Consider the following 21361-nt stretch of genomic DNA (forward strand, 5'->3'; position numbering starts at 1 on the left):
ATCCGGCCGGAGCAGATGGTGTAGGCGAGTGAGTGAAGTCACGTTTACATTCTAGACCCTGTGGCTGCTGGTGCTCGTGATCGTCGTCAAGAGCCCTGCCGGCAGTCAGCCCACACCCACGCTCAGATTCTGCCCCGTTGTGATGAAGTATTGTTAACAGAAATTCCGCTCCACTGCAAACAGATGTTTACTTTTCTAAAAAAATAATATATTTATCAATTTTTTTATTTACCTGAAGGAGGGAGCAGGGGGAGGGGCAGAGGGTGGGTGGAGAGAAAATCTCAAGCAGATTCCGTGCCAAGGATGGAGCCCGACTCGAGGACTCGATCCCAGGACCCTGAGATCACTGACCGACCAGGAGTTGGACGCTTAACTGACGGAGCCACCCAGGCACCCCCAGACATTTAATTATTTAAGGGCACCTTCAGATTTTGGTTTCAAGGATAGAAGATATTTTTTCCAGACACATTGGTCTGTTGATGACGGAATGGCCTTCTTGAGCTCTGTTTCACCAAGCTCCCCCCCACCCACGTGAAGAGGCCACCTCATTTCTCAAAACGTACTGCCATGTGCTGAGGCCCAGATTAGTAATTCCCATCTGCTCAGTAGGCTGACACCTGGTTGCAGAAACTCGTTCTCCATTTGCTGTTCTTGTCACAAATCTGGCTTTTCCCCGGGTGGAATTCCAGTTTGACAATATGGAGAAGGTGACTCGGGTGGACGATGGGGGCTCTGGCCCCACCTTTTACAAGTGAATTCCCGTGTCCTGCATAGCAGCATCAGCACGCAGCATATCCTTGATTATTTGTCAACGCTTTTCTTAATGGCCCGTATATGCCAGAAATTGCGGATACAAAGATTAGGGTGCTCAGTCTAATTATACCGTGGGAAGTATATACAAGTGCTTCATAAATCTGTGCAAAAGTGTGATTAAATCTGAGGAGGAGGGAAGAAGGGAGCGTGGAGCCCAGCTTGGGGAGGAGGCAAGATCGTACAGCTTACTCCTCTCGGCTGGGCATTGAGGTATAAATAGGAGTTATCCAGGCAGAGGAGAGGCTGAGCATTCTACACAGAGGAGGCCTAGGCAAATAGCTGGGAGTCTGCCTCTTTTTTTTTTAAGATTTTACTTATTTATTTGTCGAGGGGGAGAAAGAGCGGGCTCATACACAAGTCAGGGGAGCGGCAGGCAGGGGGAGAAGCAGGCTTTCGGCTGAGCAAGGAGCCTGACATGGGACTTGATCCCAGGACCCCAGGATTGTGACCTGAGCTTAAGGCAGATGCTTAACTGACAAAGCCACACAGCGTCTCTAGCTTAAGGTCTTTTTTCTTCTTTTTTTGGGGTTTTATTTATTTATTTGAGAGAGAACCTGAGCATAGGGAGTGGGAGAGGGAGAAGCAGACTCCCTGAGCAGGGAGCCCAATTCAGGGCTCCATCCCGGGACAGCGGAATCATGGCCTGAGCCAAAGGGGGACGCTTAATGACTGAGCCACTCAGGCACCCCCCACCCCCAGCGTGGAGTCTTTCAAGGGAATCCTGTATTTGGAGAAGAAAGTATATTTCAGCATGCCTTGAGGGTAGGGAACGTGGACGAGAGAGGATACCACGCCCTGCTAAAGAGCTGGATCCTTTCCTCCCTCAGAACAGAGCCGTGAAAGACCTTAAAGCATGGGAGCGATGTGGCCAAGAACATGTTTCTTTTTTCTTTCTTTCTTTCTTTCTTTCTTTCTTTTTTTTTTTTTTTTTAGATTTTATTTATTTGGCAGAGATCACAAGTAGGCAGAGAGGCAGGCAGAGAGAGAGGGGGAAGCAGGCTCCCCGCTGAGCAGAGAGCCTGATGCGGGACTCGATCCCAGGACCCTGGGATCATGACCTGAGCCGAAGGCAGAGGCTTAACCCACTGAGCCACCCAGGCACCCCAATCAATCAGACTTTGTGGAGAAACAATAATACAACCAAAAATAAGGGGTCAGTATGTGGAGAATAATTTGGAAACGATGGTGGTCGGCCAGAATCCCCTCATGTCCTCTTGGTAAGGAATCTGGTGGCTTTCTAGGAACGTAGTCCTCAGAGTGGATCAGGTCCGAAGGATGCTTTGTTGCCACCTCTTGAAGCTGCTTTAATCCCTAAAGAGTTAAAACCAGTGACCTCACCCGGATCCCACCCGTGCTGTTTCCGTCCCAGCTGGATGCTGGGAGCCCTCTTCCCTGCTCGTCCCTAGCCTGCTTACTGTCTCCTGTTAGCCCAGCCCGGTGAGCTAGAAGAGCTCTCAAAGGTCTCCTGGCCAGCACGGTTTTTATACCGTATATAAATCACGGGGCAGTAGCCGGAGGGGCTAGGAAGTTTATATGCTCTGCTTTCCCACCAAATCTCTGAATCTTCTGTAGAATGTAATTTGACCTCCGACAGGTCCTGCCTGAGATGCCCCATTTTCACCTGCCAATTTTAGTCATCGTAGGGAACCAAGGCACAGGGAAGTGCCTCGCACAAGGTCATGTGGTGCTGACACATTTAGAAGCTCTTTTTTCTTTTTTTTTTTTTTTTTAAGAGTTTATTTATTTGACACAGAGAGAGAGAGGGGGAAGCAGGCTCCCCAAGGAGCAGGGAAGCCCGATGTGGGGCTCCATCCCCGGCCCTTGGATCATGGCCTGAGCCAAAGGCGGTCGCTTAACCGACTGAGCCACCCAGGCGGCCGATTTAGAAGCTCTTCGTCAGCAGTCTGTACCTCTGTCCCACTGTGGTCCGTAGGTTAGAGGAATCAGGCTTACTCCTGAAGAGTGTGGGTTGCATCTTCTGGGTTTTGCCCATCTATAGGTCAGGTTTTCTTTTTAATGTGAGAATTTGGTGAAAGTGTCCAGAAATCTGGGGATTTAAAGTTGGGGCCGAATGAGCGCTGTGGGGAGTGCTGCCGCCTCCGTCAGCCTGTCCTTGTAGCGAACTTGAAACTGATGCTGACCTCCAGTGTGCCGTCCACAGGAGCAGGCGGGCGGAGGGCAGGGTAAACCTGGCACCACACCTTCTTGTTCTTGTGTTTAGATTTCTGGTTTTGAGTATCACATCAGATCCAGATTTAGAGGCACAACCTCCTGTTTATTAGTAATCACCATGACTCTTTTTTATGTAAAGCATCCATTGTTTTAAAACTTATGTAATGCAAGTATTTGTGACATAAACCTGGATTTTTTTTTTTTAACTGAAGTGTAGTTGACCTACCATTTTTATTAGTTTCCGGTGTGCAACTCACCACGCTTTCTTTTTTTAAGTTGCACTTTGATTTTCCGTTTGTGCACATTCACGGGACACAGCCTGTTCCTGGCGCAGGCGCTCTGGTGGCCTGAGGAAGACTTGTGGGATTATGGTTCCCGATAACTGGGAACTCAGGGGCTCTGACTAGGTGAAGTCTCGTTGATGTTAAGGACCGTGTTACTTTGTAATCCTCCCCTTTTCTTCATTGGACAACAGGCTGAATTCTGGAGAGATAGAAAAACTGATTTAAGTAAGAGTAAATTCTTTCTAATCTCCACACAGTGGAATGCAGAGACCAGGTTTCAGGACCTTCGAATGGATTTCTCAGTAATTCTTTGAGTACCACTTTGGCATTTCCTTTGAATCCTTCAAGCCTGTGTAGAATTGCTGGGAAACTCTAGTTCTCCCAGTTTCTCTGGGTTTGGCTGTGGTGTTGGTGAGGCGTCCTCTGAGGGACCGTCGCAGCGAGTGGATGGCTGTTTTTCACAAAGGACTAGAATTAATGCTCATTGTTCTGTCCTGAGAAGGGACTACCTTCTCCTTTCATTCATCTGCCAGGGCTCTCTGGTAATTCTTTTCCTTCAGAGAGGCTGACTCTGTCAAAGCCACTTTGGTTGTGTGGTGCTTATTTCAGGGCATTCTGTCTTTTCAGAAAATGGACCCAAGTGGGGTCAAAGTGCTGGAAACAGCAGAGGACATCCAGGAGAGGCGGCAGCAGGTCCTAGACAGATACCACCGCTTCAAGGAGCTCTCAACCCTCCGGCGCCAGAAGCTCGAAGACTCCTATCGATTCCAGTTTTTCCAGAGAGATGCTGAGGAGCTGGAGAAATGGATTCAGGAGAAACTACAAATCGCATCCGATGAGAATTACAAAGACCCAACCAACTTGCAGGTGCGTCTCATCTCCCTGAGTTTCCTGCCAGGACTCAGGAGCTCAAATGTTTTTGCCCCAAAGTCACACAAAAGTCATTTAATTATGACCTCGAGCAAGAATAAGGTAGATCAGACATAAGGCAGGACTAACTCATTATTCTGAAAAGCCCACATACATACGAAGAGGTATATGGAATCTTGGGGGCATTCTTTTCTGGATGCTTCAAGCTGATGGTTCTCAAAGCACTGCCTTGTAACTGTTGGTGGTTTCAGGGGGAGGGTCTGGGTTGAGCTCTTGGAATTTTTATTTTATTTTATTTTTAGATTTTACTTATTTATTTGAGAGACAGTGAGAGAGAGCATGAGAGGGGTGAAGGTCAGAGGGAGAAGCAGACTCCCCGTGGAGCTGGGAGCCTGAAGCAGGACTCAATCCTGGGACTCTGGGATCATGACCCAAGCCCAGCTGAGCCATCTAGGTGGCCCGGTTTGAGCTCTTAGAATATGAGTTTTCGAGAAAGACATACTAACAGTGTTGCTGATGGAAATTTTATAGTTAGGCATCTCTTTAAGCAACTCACTGGTAAGTCTTATCAGAAGCCTTTAAAAATCATTGAATTGTAACTGAAGTTAATTTTGTGATATAAATTGTTCCTCAGTAAAGCTGTTTTTTAAAAAAAGGACAGAGCCTTTCTTCTCATTGATTTTGGTGAAGGACTTTTTTTTTAGCAAGTGGAACACATGGTTCTCTTACTACCCCCAGAGTCCTCCAAGAAGAGAAGAAAGTGTCATATACTGAGTGAATGTGGATGGATTATTATCCAGGAGTAAATCGTACATGCTAATTGTTGGTGTGATTCTGTATTTCTAGAGGGATTGGATGTCCATATAAAGGCTAATTTCTTGGTAGTAAAGATAGCGCAAAGTTGGTGGCCCTCAGTGGCCAAGCTTCCAAAAGTCGTATAGATGAGGTCAGAGTATTTGAGTAATTGTGGGGAAGGGGGGGGATGCTGAGTGTCCGTGATTAGAGGGAATGGGATTCAAGAGGGGAGAACTAAGGGGACCTGAGGCGGGGTGGGGCAGAATGGTGGCTGGCGTGTGGTTGCAGCTGTGTCTCATGTGTCCACCAACAGGGCAAGCTTCAGAAGCACCAGGCCTTTGAAGCTGAAGTCCAGGCCAACTCAGGAGCCATTGTTAAACTGGATGAAACTGGTAACCTGATGATCTCAGAAGGGCACTTTGCATCTGAAACCATAAGGGTGAGTAGGAGTCGTGCCTGCTACGGGAGGCCATCTGGTCTGGTTGGGGGAGGAATGTGGATTAAGTGCCAATTAGGGATTCTAAAAAAGACTTTTCTAGCTTTTTTGGTGATTTTTTTTTTTTTTTAGAGCAAGAGAGGGAGGCGGGGGCAGAGGGAGAGAGAGACCCTCAAGCAGATTCCCCACTGAGTGTGGAGCCCGACACAGGGCTCGATCCCACAAACTATGAGATCGTGACCTGAGCCAAAGTCACTAGCCTTTTCTAGCCTTTTAAGAGACTTTGTGAAGTTTTGCCTTTGTAATATGATGATTCAGTATGAATGTAAACAAGAATGTGTCTGCTCAGTGGGGAATTAATATTCTTTTTATAAAACAGAATGTGATTATACTTTAAAGAAGATTACATAAATGAAACCTAAATGTATAGATGGTAATTAGAGGGGAGAGCATGTTAGTGAAATTGGTGAATTTGGGGATCAGGACGCAAAGATCAGTAGGATTAATCACAGACACCATAAAGTTCTCTGTTGAAAACTCGAGGTCTGGATCTTGGTGACTTGCCCTAGGAGGTGGTTTGCCGAGGTCTAGTCCCCAAGCCAGTTAAGGGCCCAGCTGTGAGCAGTGACTTGTGGCACCTGTTGGTCGGTGACCTAGTGACTGACACAGCCAGCTGTGAAGCAAACGTCCTTACATTGTGTGATTGGGCCCATTTGGTTCCAGTTCACGGATAATTGATCTGTCTGGGCCCTAACATTTCCAGTACCAAGGTACTAAGGGAAAGCAGACCTCTTTAGGATGAAGTTTGCACACTTCGTTTCTCACAACCGGATACTCTTTCCTGTTTCTGATTTATCTCCTTCCTGTCTGTGTGTCTTGTTCTTTGTCATCCAAAGGCCTGGTCTCTTGAGGGACTGGCCTTTGCAGTCCCTTACCAGTCAAGGCAATTGTGGAGAGTTCGATGAAAGCTACATTCATAAGCCCCAGTAGAGACGCCCCACCCCCTCCTCCCCAACACCCTTGTGGAGCTTTCATTCCCGTAGGATCCGGTCTAGTGGTTTTCAACAATAAATACCTATTGTCTCTCTTTTGCACTAATGCACTCTACAGTCTCATATTGAAGACTCGCAGTCAGCCCTGGGCTTATTATTAATAATTAACTATTACTAGTTATGACGTGAGTAGAAGAGTAAATTCTGAATGCCACGTGACCAACTATTTAATTACATTCAACCCATTTGGGTAATTAACATGTATCCCCACGATTAAATATGTACCATGTGTCTCTGCGATTAAATATAAGTATCTTTCTGCTCGTTTTCCCACTGTTTTGTCCACCATCTTGAAGTAAATGAAAGCAGCCTGCTGTATTATTTGCTTGATAGAAGTTGTTTTCCAGAGTGCGTGGTGATGTAGTATATTACCAGGTGGCAGAAGGGAAACAAGAGAGACAGGTCAGGTGTTTGACTTTAGTGATTAATCTGGAGAGGAGGAGACCCCAACACTCACTCCATTCAGCTGTTAGTGACGACCCTCCTCCTGGAGATCTTATTAAAGTAGTATTTAAAAGTACTATTAGCCACTATTTGTTGAGTAGCTATTTATGTGCAAACACTTGGCCATTTTGACACAGGTCGTCTTTGATCTCCAGTAGAAGCTCGCTAGGTACCCCCATCCCCACAGTATGGAAGGGAAGACACGGAAGCTCTGAGAAGTTTGAGTAACTTCTCCAAATCCCACAGCTAGTAGATGGCCATTGGAATTCCAGTCCACGCCTTTGTCTACTGACAATTATTTCCTGTATTTTCCCTGTCATTTCTGTCCCCTTTCCTTATTTTCTTGGCCAGCTGCTTCTCTGAAAGCTCCCGCTGTTTGCTCATGCCCCAGAACCGGGCCGCCCCGGCCGCTTTCCATGCGGTCCCCAGGTGCACCTGCCTGCCCGCCCCCTCCCGCTCCCGGGCAGCAGGGCGCTGGGGAAGCTGGACTCCCTGACCTGCAATGTTTCAGAGATCAGACGCACGAGGAATGTGAGGTGGTTCCAGTACTGGAGCAGGCTTTGCCCTAGTTCTTTACCTGAGGGTGTGAAAGGGAACTTTGTGGGAGACTGACCATGGACTTGAGGGTGAGGTTTTGGGGGGACCCTTCAGTGGTCTCGTTTTTAATTGGAGCAAAGGGCTTTGATTCACAGTTCCCCTGGTGATCCTGGCTTGGCATTTTACCTGGCCCTATAACTCAGTAAGAGCGGTTGGGGGGCTGGTTCATGGGGGCGAGGAGTGGAGGGTGAAGATTGCTTCTGCGTCCTGGATAACCTGTCTGTCGCCGGTTTAGACTTTCACACCGTACCGGACTGCGTGGCGCCCCATAGTCACCGCCACCCACATCGGGTCCCACATCCGAGTAGGTGGAGCATTGAGTGGCTGCTGCTTGCCTGTGTCCCCCCCTCCCCCCCCCCACCTTGGAGTGCCTTTCACTTTCTTCCCATTGGCGGGCGGCTTTGCATCCTGCCATGGTGGAAGTGAATTGTGTGAGTGTTTATTTCCCACTGCTGTTTTCTCCTTTCATGAGAAACCGCACACCCTTGTTTCTAAGAGGATCCACCCATGTTGGCTGTCCCTCGGCTTTCAAGTTTTTAGGCGGCTGGGAGGGGCGTCTCAACCATGAGTGGATCCCGGACTTCTCTTCTGTGAGTGTTTCAGCCTTGCCATGTGTTTGTCCTTTGGCCTGCCGGTGTTAGGTGGAAACTCCCAGTATCTTGGGTAGGCAGAGGCAACACACTGAGATTGGATTAGATACCGGAAAGCATCCCAGAAACTGGAATTGGTGATCACGTGCCCCCAGTTGTGGATGGGTCCTTACTAGGACTGTGCCATGGGAACCCAAAGATGCTGGGAAGTGAGTATGTTTGGGCCTGGGGCTGCCACTCAGGCGAAGTTGAAAGTAAACCCAACCCGAGATAGTATTGGACCATAAACTCTCTTTTCATAGAAGTTCCAAAACCTTTTCTGCCAAAAATCCAGCTCAGTTGCTGATTATATTTCAGGACCCTGTCTCTTCTACTTTTATTATTATTTTTTATTTAGAGATCTTATTTATTTATTCATGAGTGACAGAGAGAGAGAGAGAGAGGTGGAAGCAGAAGAAGCAGGATCTCCCCTGAACAAGGAGCCCCATGCGGGACTCGATCCCAGGACCCTGAGACCATAACCTGAGCTGAGGGCAGATGCTTAACCACCTGAGCCACCCAGGCACCCTCTACTTTATATGAAGGTGTTCCTATTGACTTGAGCCTTGTCATTACTTCTTTGCATTCATGGTGCCCATAGGATCTCGTTTCATTGTTTCCCTCCACAAATTCCGAGCACACACTTCAGGGATTTCTGCTCAGTTTCCACATCATTTCCTCCTCTCTCCTTCCACAGTAGCCTTCTGACCCAGGAATCCCACTTAATGACTCATTACTAAGAACATTAATTATAAACAATAGAATATCGATAATAGTTGAATATAATCCCCTGAAGTAAACCACAATCAAAATCCACCTGCGAAGGTCAGTTCTTTTGTTCTTTCAGACCTCCCGAACCACTGTGCGCTGTCTGCTGTTTCCTGTTCTCAGACTTCTGGTTTCCTCTCCTTTTGCGGAGTATCTTTTTCGGTGGGGGGATTATCTTTAGAAAGACTTGTTCTGAGCTCTGACTTGTGGGGTTTCTGACCTGTGGGAAGTCTGGAGGAGCCAGATCCCGTAGAAACGGTTGTGATCTCTGGGGCTGATTTCTAACCCGCAGACTCGTTTGATGGAGCTGCACCGCCAGTGGGAGCTGCTTTTGGAGAAGATGCGGGAGAAGGGAGTCAAACTGCTGCAGGCCCAGAAGCTCGTGCAGTATTTGCGTGAGTGTGAGGACGTGATGGACTGGATCAATGACAAGGTACATGTCCCGGGCGAAGCTTTGCAGAGTGAGAGCTGCATTTCTGGGCGCCGTTGCTTCCAAGTGTCGGCCGGTGACTCTGGCTCTGTCATGGTCCCCGAATAGGAAGCGATCGTGACCTCTGAGGAGCTGGGCCAGGACCTGGAGCACGTGGAGGTTTTACAGAAGAAATTTGAAGAGTTTCAAACAGATATGGCCGCCCATGAAGAAAGAGTTAATGAGGTGAACCAGTTTGCCGCCAAGCTCATTCAGGTAGGTAGCGGGCTCTGTGCTGCTTCCACGTCCTAATATAACTCTCCGATGCTTTCAGAAGAAAATTTTATGGGTTTTATTTTTTTTAGTAACTTTTTTTTTAAGATTTTATTTATTTATTTGCGGGGGGAGGAAGCACAAGCAAGGGACCGTGGGAGAGGGAGAAGCAGACTCACTGCTGAGCAAGGCGGCTGATGTGGGGCTCGATCCCAGGACTCCGGGATCGTGACCTGAGCTTCACCCACTGAGCCCGCCAGGGGGCCCCAGAAGAAAATTTCGATGAGCACTTCCCTGGTTTCTGAGCGAGCGAGGTTCGGTAAGCCTGTCTGAGCGTTTTGCTCAGATCTAAGTAAGGCAGCAGTGCTGGTTACTCCTAAGGTAGAAACTGCTTTCTAGCTCGTGGCCACGGGCAGGAAGGGCAGAGTTCATGTGCTGCCTCCACCCACTTTCGGGTAGGGCTTGGCGCTGCTTTTATTGGGTCGCTGCAGCTGGTGTCAAGGATTCCCAGATGAGGGTGTGGTGGTGAAAGCTTCTGGGGGTTGGCAGACACCCACGGACGCCTGCCTGCTCTCCTGGGAGCCTGGGGAACCCTGTAAGGAATGGGCTCTCCCCTGGCGGCTCTGAGCCATTAAGAGGGGATAATGTAACCTTTCCCCATTGCCTGTGCACCGGCTCCTTAAGCTGCCGTCGTCTCCTCTGTGTCTGCAGCTGGGGTCAGAGCGCTCCACAGATGGCCAGCGGCAGGAGCTAGAGTTTTTGCTTTCAGGGAAGCTTGATTTGGGCTCTAAATCTCTAATGTATGGATCTGCTTCAGGGCTGGTACTTGTTCCCTCTCTGGCCAGATGAAGAGCCAGCATTCCTCAGAAATACCTCACCTTCCACGGTGAGCCCCCACCCCCTGCCCCAGAACCTCGGGGCACCCTCAGATTGTGCTGAGAAGAGTGGTCAGGCCAAGCCCGAGATCTCACAGATGGATCCCAGACCCTGAAAGGCTTCATTTGTTACTTTATGTGTTAGTTTTATTAAAACAAAAACATTTTTATTAAATTTATTAAATAAATTTATTTATTAAATTAATTATTTATTAAACCACATTTATTTAAAAAATGTGGTTGGTGGGGAAGGATGCTTTTAAAGAGAGCTCCAGTCTGAAGCGGGGAGCAGACCCTGAAGATCACGTCTGTGGGCAGGAACGCGTGATGGGCTCGTAAACATTCGAAATAACAGGTTTCCCAGCACTTGGGACAGGCATGGGTACATTGGTGAGGCCACCCCACAGCGGCCGAAGTGTTGTTACAGTGTAAAGGTTTTTGGTGCTGATGACCTCTGCTGCTTTATGGCCTCACCATCTACTCCAAGGGATAGATAGTGTCTCTCCCCTTTTCAGGTAAGACGAAATGGAAGCCAGTTGTGTTTACTTATTTATTTATTTACTTGCAAGAGAGCGTGAGAGCCAGCAGGGGAGGGTGGGGGAGAGGAAGAGAGAGAATCTTAAACAGGCTGTGTGGAGCCTGACATGGGGCTCGAACTCAAGCCCCCCAGGTCATAACCTGAGCCGAAATCAAGAGTCAGACACTTAACCAACTGAGACGCCCAGGTGCCCCAGGAAGCTAGTTTTATACAAGCTTGGCTTCATTTCACACAAAATACCAGTATTTCTTCGGAAAGATGAAGGTTTGCCGAGGCAGAGACTGGGAGGAGCTGGGGGCTCAGGACCCAGGCCGGCCTCTGCTCTCCCTCATGTAGGAGCAGCACCCCGAGGAGGAAACCATCAAGACCAAGCAGGACGAAGTGAACGCGGCCTGGCAGCGGCTGAAGGGACTGGCCCTGCAGAGACAGGGGAAGCTCTTCGGGGCAGCTGAGGTTCAGCGATTTAACAGGTACTGAGCCGGGGCGGGCTGCGGAGCGCGGGCACGCACCTGGGGGGCCAGGTCCAGGATATGTCATGTGCCAAGAAGATGCTGGAGTCGCCCGGGGTCTGGCCCGCTGCGGCATCCCCAGCTCGAGACGGTCGCCGTAAGTGGCTGCCCTGGTGTCTCCCTTCCACAGGGATGTGGATGAGACGATCAGCTGGATTAAGGAAAAGGAGCAGTTAATGGCCTCTGATGATTTTGGCCGCGACCTGGCAAGCGTTCAGGCTCTGCTGCGGAAGCACGAGGGTTTGGAGAGAGATCTTGCTGCTTTGGAGGACAAGGTAGGTTCGGAAAGCAGCCATGCCTGAGTTAGCGTCGGTGGGGGCGGGCTGTGAGCACAGTCTGATGGGGGGCATTTCCAGGTCAAAGCCCTGTGCGCCGAGGCCGACCGCCTGCAGCAGTCCCACCCTCTGAGCGCCGCGCAGATTCAAGTGAAGCGAGAGGAGCTGATCGCCAACTGGGAGCAGATCCGGACTCTGGCCGCCGAGAGACACGCCCGCCTCGATGACTCCTACAGGTGGGAATCCTCTCCCCAGGCTCAGCGATGGGCCTTTTCCTACCTATGACCTATTTGTTTAGAGACTGGCCACTCTAGAGAGAGAGAGAGAGTGTGTGTGTGTGTGTGTTGTATTTATGACTTTGTGAATATCCTTCCATTTCATATTGCTGCATTATGACTAGTAGAAGTGGGAATCTCTCCTTAGTGATCAGGGCACCAGTGGAATATACCATTAAAATTGAGTAAATCAATGACTAGGAAATGAAAGTCTGCTAATTCCTAACCAGAGCTGGAACTGGGGAATGACCAGGAAGTTGGCGAGAAGGGACCAGACTGGGGAAGCACAGTAATGGACACAACCTAGATTTTAAAGGATTGATTTAAAGGATTGATTTCATAACTTCTCTTGCTTTCCTTTATGGTCAGACTGAAGAATCCTCTGTATCCCAGGACTAGGGTTGTCTGAGGACAGAATTCAGAGCTTAAGAAAGGCATTTCTCATCCAGGCTCTCCACTAGGAACATCTGACGACTTACCTGGGTTTTCTCTAGGCTTCAGCGATTCCTTGCTGACTTCCGAGACCTCACCAGCTGGGTGACTGAGATGAAAGCCCTCATCAATGCAGATGAGCTCGCCAATGACGTGGCCGGGGCGGAAGCCCTGCTGGACAGGCATCAGGAGCATAAGGTAGCGTCTCCAACATCTTCTGGAAGGAAAGGCCTTAGCTTGTAAGGCATCAGGATGGGACTCTCACAGCCAGGTGGCTGAAACTTTGTTCACAGGTGACTCTCACCACGGGATTGTTGTTGGTTTTGTCTTTGGAGACTGGCTCTGCCTGCTTCTCACAGATGGCGAAGCGGGCTAAATGTCCGGAGATTAAGCTGGTCTGGAAAAGTGAGGGCCTTGCCCTGGCAGGATGGAGGTGTAACCGTTTTGTGCATCAGTCACGTACTGTCTTCAAAGGTGTCTTCATTTAAATGCTGAGTCTCATATTTGGTGTAATTAAATTTCTTATTCTGGTTTTTTCCTAAGCTATGTTCCACAGAAAACTGGTTTTATGAGCTCTTAATAGGTTTACCTAGAAAGGTTTTGAATGCCTGAGTAGTTTTGTAAGACACTATGAAACAGGATTGTAAAAATTATTATTATCTTAAGCCTTCTGAGAGGCTTTAATGTGGTAGATACAAAAAAGTCAATATATGAATGTCAAATATACTGGCAACAGAAACATAACTTTTAAAAAATGCTACTTATAATTGTATCAGAAAGTATAATATACTTGGGAATATGTCTAACAAAAGTTTTGGAAGACATTTGTGGAGAAGGCAGTTAGGCTTTGTTGAAAGACTGAAGAAAGAAAGAGAAAAGGGGAACGTCTTCTCTCATGTGGCTGGAACAATCTTTTGTAAAGGTAGAAAAATTCTCCCTAGGACCTTTATGCCCAGTGCCGTTCCACACAGAAACCTGGTAGATCTTTGTTTCTGGAGTGAGACAAGCTGATTCTAAACTTGATTTAGATGAAAAAACCTCAAAAACAGCTGAGGCAATTTGAAGAACAGGGTGGGACCAGGGGAAGCAGCTACCTACCAGGTACTATAAAATCCTAAACCCACCCATCTGGCACAAGGAGGGCAAAGAGACCCCAGTGGAACAGAAGACGGGGCTCAGACCCCTTGAGCGTATGGCAGTGTGACAAGCTTGGACAGAGGTGGCCTGAGAAGTCAATGGCAAAAAGACTTCCCAGCAAATGGTGCCCTTGTGACTGGTAACCCAGACTGATATTAGGGAGCGTGGCCTCCTTGCTGATCCCGCTCCTCAATGGAGATGGGATATCCTGATTTGTAACGTCTGTGTGAAAGTCAGCATCTTTGTTTTCTGTGTTGCTGGCATACATCGTGCCTTTTCTTGCTGCAGGGTGAGATCGACGCTCACGAGGACAGCTTTAAATCTGCAGATGAGTCTGGACAGGCCCTGCTGGCCGCTGGGCATTATGCCTCGGATGAAGTGAGAGAGAAGGTAAGCGAGGAGAGGTTCCTCAGCGGAGCGGCTCTGAGAGCTCTTACCCATCCTGGAGTCCCCAGGCTGCGTGGCCATGGTGTGCATGCGGGAAGCTTCCCCAGAGCTTGTGCCAGGAAGTGCAGGGGCAGCTCCTTGAGGGACTGAGAAAGAAGACCTTGTCATCAGGGGCGGAAAGTCCCATCCGTCTGGGGCAATTGTGACCCATTTCCTACTGAAAGGAGACTTTGCAGGGAGTGGAGTCCCACGTTAGCGGTGGAGCCAGAGGAATCCACTTTCTTTAGTTGACACGTGTAAGCGCGCAGTTCCCACGCTCCACGGGATTGGAGTAAAAGATAGCTGAGGAACACGGAGAGTGATGTTTTAAGATTGTGCAGACTAGGAAGAGACGTTCCAAAGACACTTGTTGTCAACTGTGGGGCCTAAAAATGCCGTCTGGGGCATTTGCGCACTGCCCGTGTTTTATGGGACACCCACCCAGTTGACGTTTGTCCGCAGAGACCCCTGACTCCGTTTCTACTGCCCGCCCTTTAGAAAGATGCCCTTCCTCTGCCACCTGAAGTTGCCTTAGCATTTTGAGCTAACGTCATTTGATAACGTGGCAGTAAACTAATTCTAGACGAGCTAGAGTTCCCTGTCCTGCTTCGCGTGAGCACGCACGCCACTCAGGGTCTGCGTGTTTTCCCGTGACGTGGCTGACACAAGTGCCTGTGACTCGCCCCCTTTTGCCACCCTGAAAACATGCCTGAAGATGAGCGTGAGGGTTAGACATCTCTGCGTGGGGGTGGGCGGCCGCCTGCCCTGTCCTCACGGCCCTCGTGTCCCGTCCCCCCCCCCCCGCCGCAGCTGAGCGTCTTGGCCGAGGAGCGGGCGGCGCTGCTGGAGCTGTGGGAGCTGCGGCGGCAGCAGTACGAGCAGTGCATGGACCTGCAGCTCTTCTACCGCGACACCGAGCAGGTGGACAACTGGATGAGCAAGCAGGAGGTACGGCCCGCGTGCCGCGCCGGCCCCCCTCGCGTCTGCTGCTGGGGCGGCCGGCCTGGTTCGGGCAGGAAGTCTCCGGCGCTGCGGCTATGAATCGGGAGAGGAGGCTTTGCCGAGGGACCCCCAGCGCCGCTGCCGGCCTGCCTCCCGCCGCCGGGCTCGGGGGTCACCCTCTTATTAGATTAGTGTTGAGGGAATCTAAAGGGTGTTAGGGTTTCTGGAAGAGATCTTGCGAGTTTAAAAGCTGTAGAATCTCCTGTTTGCGTGTTCCAGGCACCCTCTCCTTTGCTTCCCAAGCCTTAAGGGCTGAAAGGATGGGGGCGTCCCTCTGAGCACTTCGGTCTCTCTCTCCAGGCCTTCCTGCTGAACGAAGACTTGGGGGACTCCTTGGACAGCGTGGAGGCGCTCCTTAAGAAACACGAGGACTTCGAGAAGTCCCTCAGCGCCCAGGAGGAAAAGATCACAGTAAGACCCTTCTCGTCGTCGCAGCTTTGGGTGATCCTCAGGTTCCGCCCAGAGTCCATTCTCTTCTCGAGGGTTTCTGGGCAGATGCGTCAGAGGACCCGCGAGACAGGGTTCCGCAGCAGCCCTCACCGTGGTGGCGGAGCTTGGCCTCGCAGGAGGCCTGCCGTAGCTCCCGGGACGTGATCTTGTCGTGATGTCAACTTCCACACTGACGTTTCACTTCCACTGCGAGTAGTTAGAGTTCAGGGCACCTGGCTGGCTCAGTCAGCAGACCGTGTGACTCTTGATCTTGGGGTCATGAGTTCGAGTCCCACGTTGAGTATAGAGATTATTTAAAATCTTCAAAAAATAAATTAAATAGTGGAAGAGGTTTTCCTCTTGAAAACAGTTCTTAGATGCAGGAACTGGAAGGCCGCTGACCTGTTGTGCCCCTTGTGTGATCCTGTCAGACGTGTCCGGACGTCACCTACAGCAGATGTCGCCCGTCCAGAAGGGAGCTAGCGCGATAGTGTTGTCTCTGACTGATACGTCAGGCAGACGCTCAGAAGTGAAGGAGAAACGACCCGTGCTAGGGTTTAGTGTTTTGTGACTGGTCAGTAATTACGAGGCCACGCTGTGCCACCATGTGGTTACCAGCGAGGAACCCCGATTCTTCCCTCGTAGGCGCTGGATGAGTTTGCAACCAAGCTGATTCAGAACAACCACTACGCCATGGACGACGTGGCCACCCGCCGAGATGCGGTGCGTTCCGGGGCTCCCCACGTGCCTTCCCTTCAGTCCCCGGTTCTCCCTTCTGGGACGTGTGTTGCCACGTCGCCTCTTGAGCCAGAAATCCCTGGGGAGTAGGAAGCAGAGATTCACGTGGCTCCTTGTCTTTCAGCTGCTGAGCCGCCGCAACGCCCTTCACGAGAGAGCCATGTGTCGCCGGGCCCAGCTGGCGGACTCTTTCCACCTGCAGCAGTTTTTCCGCGACTCGGATGAGCTCAAGAGCTGGGTCAACGAGAAGATGAAAACTGCCACAGATGAAGCTTATAAAGTAACGTCTTGCAGCGTTGCCGTGTAGCATGAGGCTAGGAGGCTAAAGGCAGCTCTCAGATAAATTATAGCTAAAGAAAGAAATAGGGAATCCCCAAAACTGCACTATTTAACGTAGGAGGTTTTCTACCTCCACCCCCTGCCAATAAGAGAAGTATGAAGGTAACGCAGGGTAGCTTGACCATGCTCAGGTTCAAGATAGAACTCCCTTTTCCTTTTATTGGCAGGACCCATCCAACCTACAAGGAAAAGTACAGAAGCATCAGGCTTTTGAGGCTGAGCTCTCGGCCAACCAGAGCCGCATTGACGCCCTGGAGAAAGCGGGGCAAAAGCTCATTGATGTCAACCACTATGCCAAGGATGAGGTAGCCGCTCGGATGAATGAGGTCATCAGTTTGTGGAAGAAGTTGCTGGAAGCCACTGAACTGAAAGGTGAGAGGAGGTGTCTCCCTGGGTTGTGATAGGAATGCTGGGGGTTTCCATGTCCCTTCCCGGTTAAGTACAGGGACTTAGAGCACCCAGGGAAGGGGGGCCCGGAGACGTACGCAGGCTCATGTCCCAGGTGGGAGTTACTTGCCGTGTGTTTTCGATGCTTTGTGATGGGGCACATGCGGTTGACATTGCTGGTGAGTGGGGGAGCCTGAGTCAGAAGGGGGAGATCTGGTCACCCGGCCGTGACTGGACTGGGCCCCGTCACTGAAAATCAAGGCTCAGCTGACAGCCGAGGGCACTTAGTAATTCTCAGACGTTCTTCTCCCCTGGAAATTCCAAGTCATATCTCATTGTCTGTCCTTTGTGAAGGACACGAAGCGTTAGCTGCGGTCATGACCCCGAGTCCCTCAGTAAGATGCCGTCGAGGTGAGCGCTGTTGGCAGAAGGATTGCGTGAACAGATAGGTAATCAGACGTGCTCCTTTGACCAGGGATAAAGCTCCGCGAGGCGAACCAGCAGCAGCAGTTCAACCGCAACGTCGAGGATATCGAGCTGTGGCTGTATGAAGTGGAGGGTCACCTGGCTTCAGACGATTACGGCAAAGATCTTACCAACGTCCAGAACCTCCAGAAGAAGCACGCCCTGCTGGAGGCTGACGTGGCCGCTCACCAGGTAGAGGGGGACTTGGGGGCTGTCGCCAGGCCAGTAGTATGAAAACGGGAGTGAAGAACGACAAGCGACGTCAGACTACACTTGTTTTTGGAAGGATGAAAGGTGTGGGTTTGCCTAGGTGGCCTTACGCATTCCCTCTTCTCCGATTAAACTCCTCCCACAGAGCTTTCTGGGAGCCCCAAATGGGGGAAGGAGATAGCAAAAAAAAAGCTCCCCGGGCTGGGAAGAGTATTTTTGTATGTGATCAAACGACCCTTGAAGTCGGATCGGATCAGTCCAGAACCTAGTTGCCACGCTTTCAAGCATCTGTCCTCTTCTGTCCCCAGGATCGAATTGATGGCATCACCATTCAGGCCCGCCAGTTCCAGGATGCTGGCCATTTTGACGCCGAAAACATCAAGAAGAAGCAGGAAGCCCTCGTGGCTCGCTATGAGGCGCTCAAGGAACCCATGATCGCACGAAAGCAGAAGCTGGCTGACTCGCTGCGTTTGCAGCAGCTCTTCCGTGATGTGGAGGATGAGGAGACGTGGATTCGGGAGAAAGAGCCCATCGCCGCTTCCACCAACAGAGGTCAGTCTGCTTCCGCCATATGAGAATCAAGTCTGAGAAGGGGCTCTACTCTCCTAGCATAAGGAGGTGCATGTCAGAGCAAGGAAGGTCAAGTTTAAGTTAAACTGGAACCCTGGTGGAACTTGAAGAACGACAGGGCTGACTTTGCCCTTGATGGCTTGGGTGACCAGGGAGCGGTTTCTGCTTTCAGGCAAAGATTTGATTGGTGTCCAGAATCTGCTGAAGAAGCACCAGGCCCTCCAAGCAGAAATTGCTGGCCACGAGCCCCGCATCAAAGCCGTCACGCAGAAGGGGGACGCCATGGTGGAGGAAGGTGAGAGGGTGCCACCCGGGGAGTGGCTGTGCCCTTGTCTTTACGTCCTTTCTGTGGTTAAGTGTGTGGACTCGAATCAGATTGAACTCTGGGGTTGAGGATCTTCTCCATCTTCTCACTGTGTGCCCTTGACTAGACCCTGTCCTCTCAATCTGAACGTCTTACCTGTGAGATGCAGGTAATAAGGCTTCCTCCTGACGTCGATGTGAGGGTCGGATGAGGTCAAGTAGGGGACAGAGTGGAACAGCCTGGTGCGTGTCTCGTGAGGACCAGGGGGTGGCGCTGTTAAGCTTTCGTTATGTGTCTGCGCTCCAGTCCCTGGTGTCAGTTGGGGTATCTGCTTCGTAGGGTCTGGATGGAGATCATGACTCGAGGAGGCAAAAATAGAGCAGATCACTTAGAAGTTTGGGACCTGAACCTCCTAAAACGGGACTAAGGGGCCTGGCTCGCCACGGCGGCGTCAGCGCGGGGCCATGGATGCCTAGAAGGCCTGTCTGTCTGGCGCCCTGGCAGCCTCCTTTGGCTCCCTTCCAGGCCACTTTGCTGCTGAGGACGTGAAGGCCAAGCTCAGTGAACTGAACCAGAAGTGGGAGTCCCTCAAGTCCAAGGCCTCCCAGCGGCGGCAGGACCTGGAAGACTCCCTGCAGGCCCAGCAGTACTTCGCCGACGCCAACGAGGCCGAGTCTTGGATGCGGGAGAAAGAGCCCATCGTGGGCAGCACCGACTACGGGAAGGACGAGGACTCCGCGGAGGTGAGCGAGCGCGAGGAGCCTGCCGGGGCTCGAGGTGGGGCCCTGCTGGGAAGGTGCCCGTGTGCGTCAGGCGCGGCCTCTGCGTTGTCCGTGTTCAGGGCAGTTTAGAACCTGTTTACTTTCCACTGTGGAAACTCAGCCTGGCCATGAGAGAGCGGATACTGCCTCCTACCACGAGCGTCTTTCTCTTCTTGTCCCTCTGTTCTCTCCTCGTGCGTGCGCACACATGTCCATGAGTCCGTGTTTTGCATTTTTGAGTCAAACTCTGACATCTTGCTCATGAAGGGCTGGTGGCCCTGTACTGACCTCTTAGCTTGCGAGTCCGCGTGACCAGAGTAGCTGAATGTTGATGCACCAAACAGGATTCTGCCAAGAGACGGGACGGGGGGACTGAAGAGCCTGGGCAGCGGTGTGGAAGGTGATGGTGGCGAGGGAGAGTAGCAGCCACGGGGAGGGCACGTACCCGGCACGCTTGGGTTTGCTGATGCTGTTGAGTTCTCATGACAGGTGGTGGGTTCCCCACGTGTGCGACACTGTGCCTTGTGTCTCCTTTTCTGTTCCCAGCCCTGCAGAGGCACGTACGGGCAGGGAGAAAAGAGAGTGTTGTGAATCACATAGAATACGCCCTCCACGTTTGACATTCATTAGAAACGGGGGGAGAGTGTGGGGTAGGAGGTGATGGAATCAGCGTGTAACCAAGCGCGTCTTGGGATGCTGGCGGGTCACTCGGGCAGCGTGGCCAGGGCGCCCCAGCTCCTTGCGCTGGGCTCACTGTGACTTTGGTTTCAGGCTCTACTGAAGAAACACGAAGCTCTGATGTCAGATCTCAGCGCCTACGGCAGCAGCATCCAGGCTCTGCGGGACCAGGCTCAGTCATGCCGGGTGAGCTGGGGCGCTGCTGGGGCACAGGAAGCTACAGGGCCCCGGCCCTTCCAGCATGTGCGACGGTCGTAGGCTACGTTCTGGTGGCCTCACTGCGACGTCCTGGGACACAAAGATGTATTTATGGTTTAAAATGAGATTTTTGTTGTTGTTTTGTTTTTTTTTAAGATTCAGAATAGCTAAAGTTCTGGAATCAGATTTCTCTGGTAGCTTAGAGGAGAACTCTCATGAACGTATGTTTGGGACATTTGGTCCAGTTTGAGTTGAAATCGGAGTCTGTCTTGTGCTCGGTGACACACCATGAACATCCTTTAATCGGGTTTGCCCTTCCTTGGGATTTTTAGCAACAAGTGGCCCCCATGGATGACGAGACTGGGAAGGAGCTGGTCTTGGCTCTCTACGACTATCAGGAGAAGAGCCCTCGAGAGGTCACCATGAAGAAAGGGGATATTCTCACCTTGCTCAACAGCACCAACAAGGCAAGGCATCGGAAGTGGTCGTGTGTCTGTTTCCATTAGTGCCGCCGGTTTTGCTCGATGGGGTTTCTGTGGGTCGTTGTGTCTGGAACAAGCCCGGGTTAGAATCCGAGGAGAGACCAGAATCACCCCGTCAGTCTCCCCCTTGATACGGCGGGTCCATCTCGTGGGAGATCAAGAAGGTAATCTGTGCGTCTGCCCAACACCTGGGGGCAGTGCGCTGGCTCCCACTCTCGAGGGCGGCTGCTTTTCCTGATTACACACATCTAGGTGGAACTCCTTCTCCATAGACCAGAGTTTGCTTTTCTGGAACCCGTAGCTGCGGGTTCTTAACCTAGACCATGTGGCTCCAGCAGAGCTGACGGCAGCTGTGATGTCACCCCGTAGGCCCTCGATGTTAAATGCTTCCCGGGTCCTCAGCCTCCCTTCCTTGACCTGTGCGGGTTTGATAGTGACTTGGAGGTGAGGTGCGTGGCACGCCACAAGTTTTGTCTGATGAGTCACAAAAGCTTCTAGTCGAGGCTGGAGAGATGGTTGCCATCATCATCAACGACCCTTATACCCCCCGTTTACCCTGACCGTGAGCGTTTGAGGAAATCTGTGATTTGTATTTCTTTTGACTCTCAGCCACCGTCCGGTCTCATTGTTCCAAGAAACTTACCATGATGGTGGACATTGTGTGTGCCGGCTCTGCTGTGGCTGTCCCACAAGTGTTGATTAAGCACTAGAAATGTGGTTAATGGAGCTCTTAAATTTAGTTTTATTCTAATTTATTTAAATTTACGCAGCCACGTGTGGCTAGTGGCC

The 21361-nt window shown here is 50.9% G+C and overlaps 1 protein-coding gene across 4 annotated transcripts in view; it reads left to right on the top strand.

Annotated features, from left to right (window-relative positions):
- The window catches only part of LOC111145705 (spectrin alpha, non-erythrocytic 1), a 60207-nt gene that overhangs the window by 8245 nt on the left and 30601 nt on the right, over positions 1-21361 (top strand). For all 4 annotated transcript variants that reach the window (XM_022500833.1, XM_022500834.1, XM_022500835.1 and 1 more), the window contains exons 2-21: positions 3897-4136; positions 5248-5373; positions 9153-9293; positions 9399-9545; positions 11292-11425; positions 11595-11739; positions 11821-11975; positions 12509-12644; positions 13872-13973; positions 14820-14957; positions 15312-15422; positions 16086-16163; positions 16303-16458; positions 16685-16889; positions 17380-17561; positions 17888-18131; positions 18322-18444; positions 18979-19196; positions 19986-20078; positions 20423-20557. In XM_022500833.1, the coding sequence (XP_022356541.1) occupies positions 3900-4136; positions 5248-5373; positions 9153-9293; positions 9399-9545; positions 11292-11425; positions 11595-11739; positions 11821-11975; positions 12509-12644; positions 13872-13973; positions 14820-14957; positions 15312-15422; positions 16086-16163; positions 16303-16458; positions 16685-16889; positions 17380-17561; positions 17888-18131; positions 18322-18444; positions 18979-19196; positions 19986-20078; positions 20423-20557 (3006 nt within the window). In that variant the 5' untranslated portion in view covers positions 3897-3899. The remainder of the gene's footprint in view (positions 1-3896; positions 4137-5247; positions 5374-9152; positions 9294-9398; positions 9546-11291; positions 11426-11594; positions 11740-11820; positions 11976-12508; positions 12645-13871; positions 13974-14819; positions 14958-15311; positions 15423-16085; positions 16164-16302; positions 16459-16684; positions 16890-17379; positions 17562-17887; positions 18132-18321; positions 18445-18978; positions 19197-19985; positions 20079-20422; positions 20558-21361) is intronic.

Source organism: Enhydra lutris, unplaced genomic scaffold, assembly GCF_002288905.1.
Source record: "Enhydra lutris kenyoni isolate GAN:26980312 unplaced genomic scaffold, ASM228890v2 scaffoldscaffold13, whole genome shotgun sequence".
Taxonomy (NCBI): Eukaryota; Metazoa; Chordata; class Mammalia; order Carnivora; family Mustelidae; genus Enhydra; species Enhydra lutris.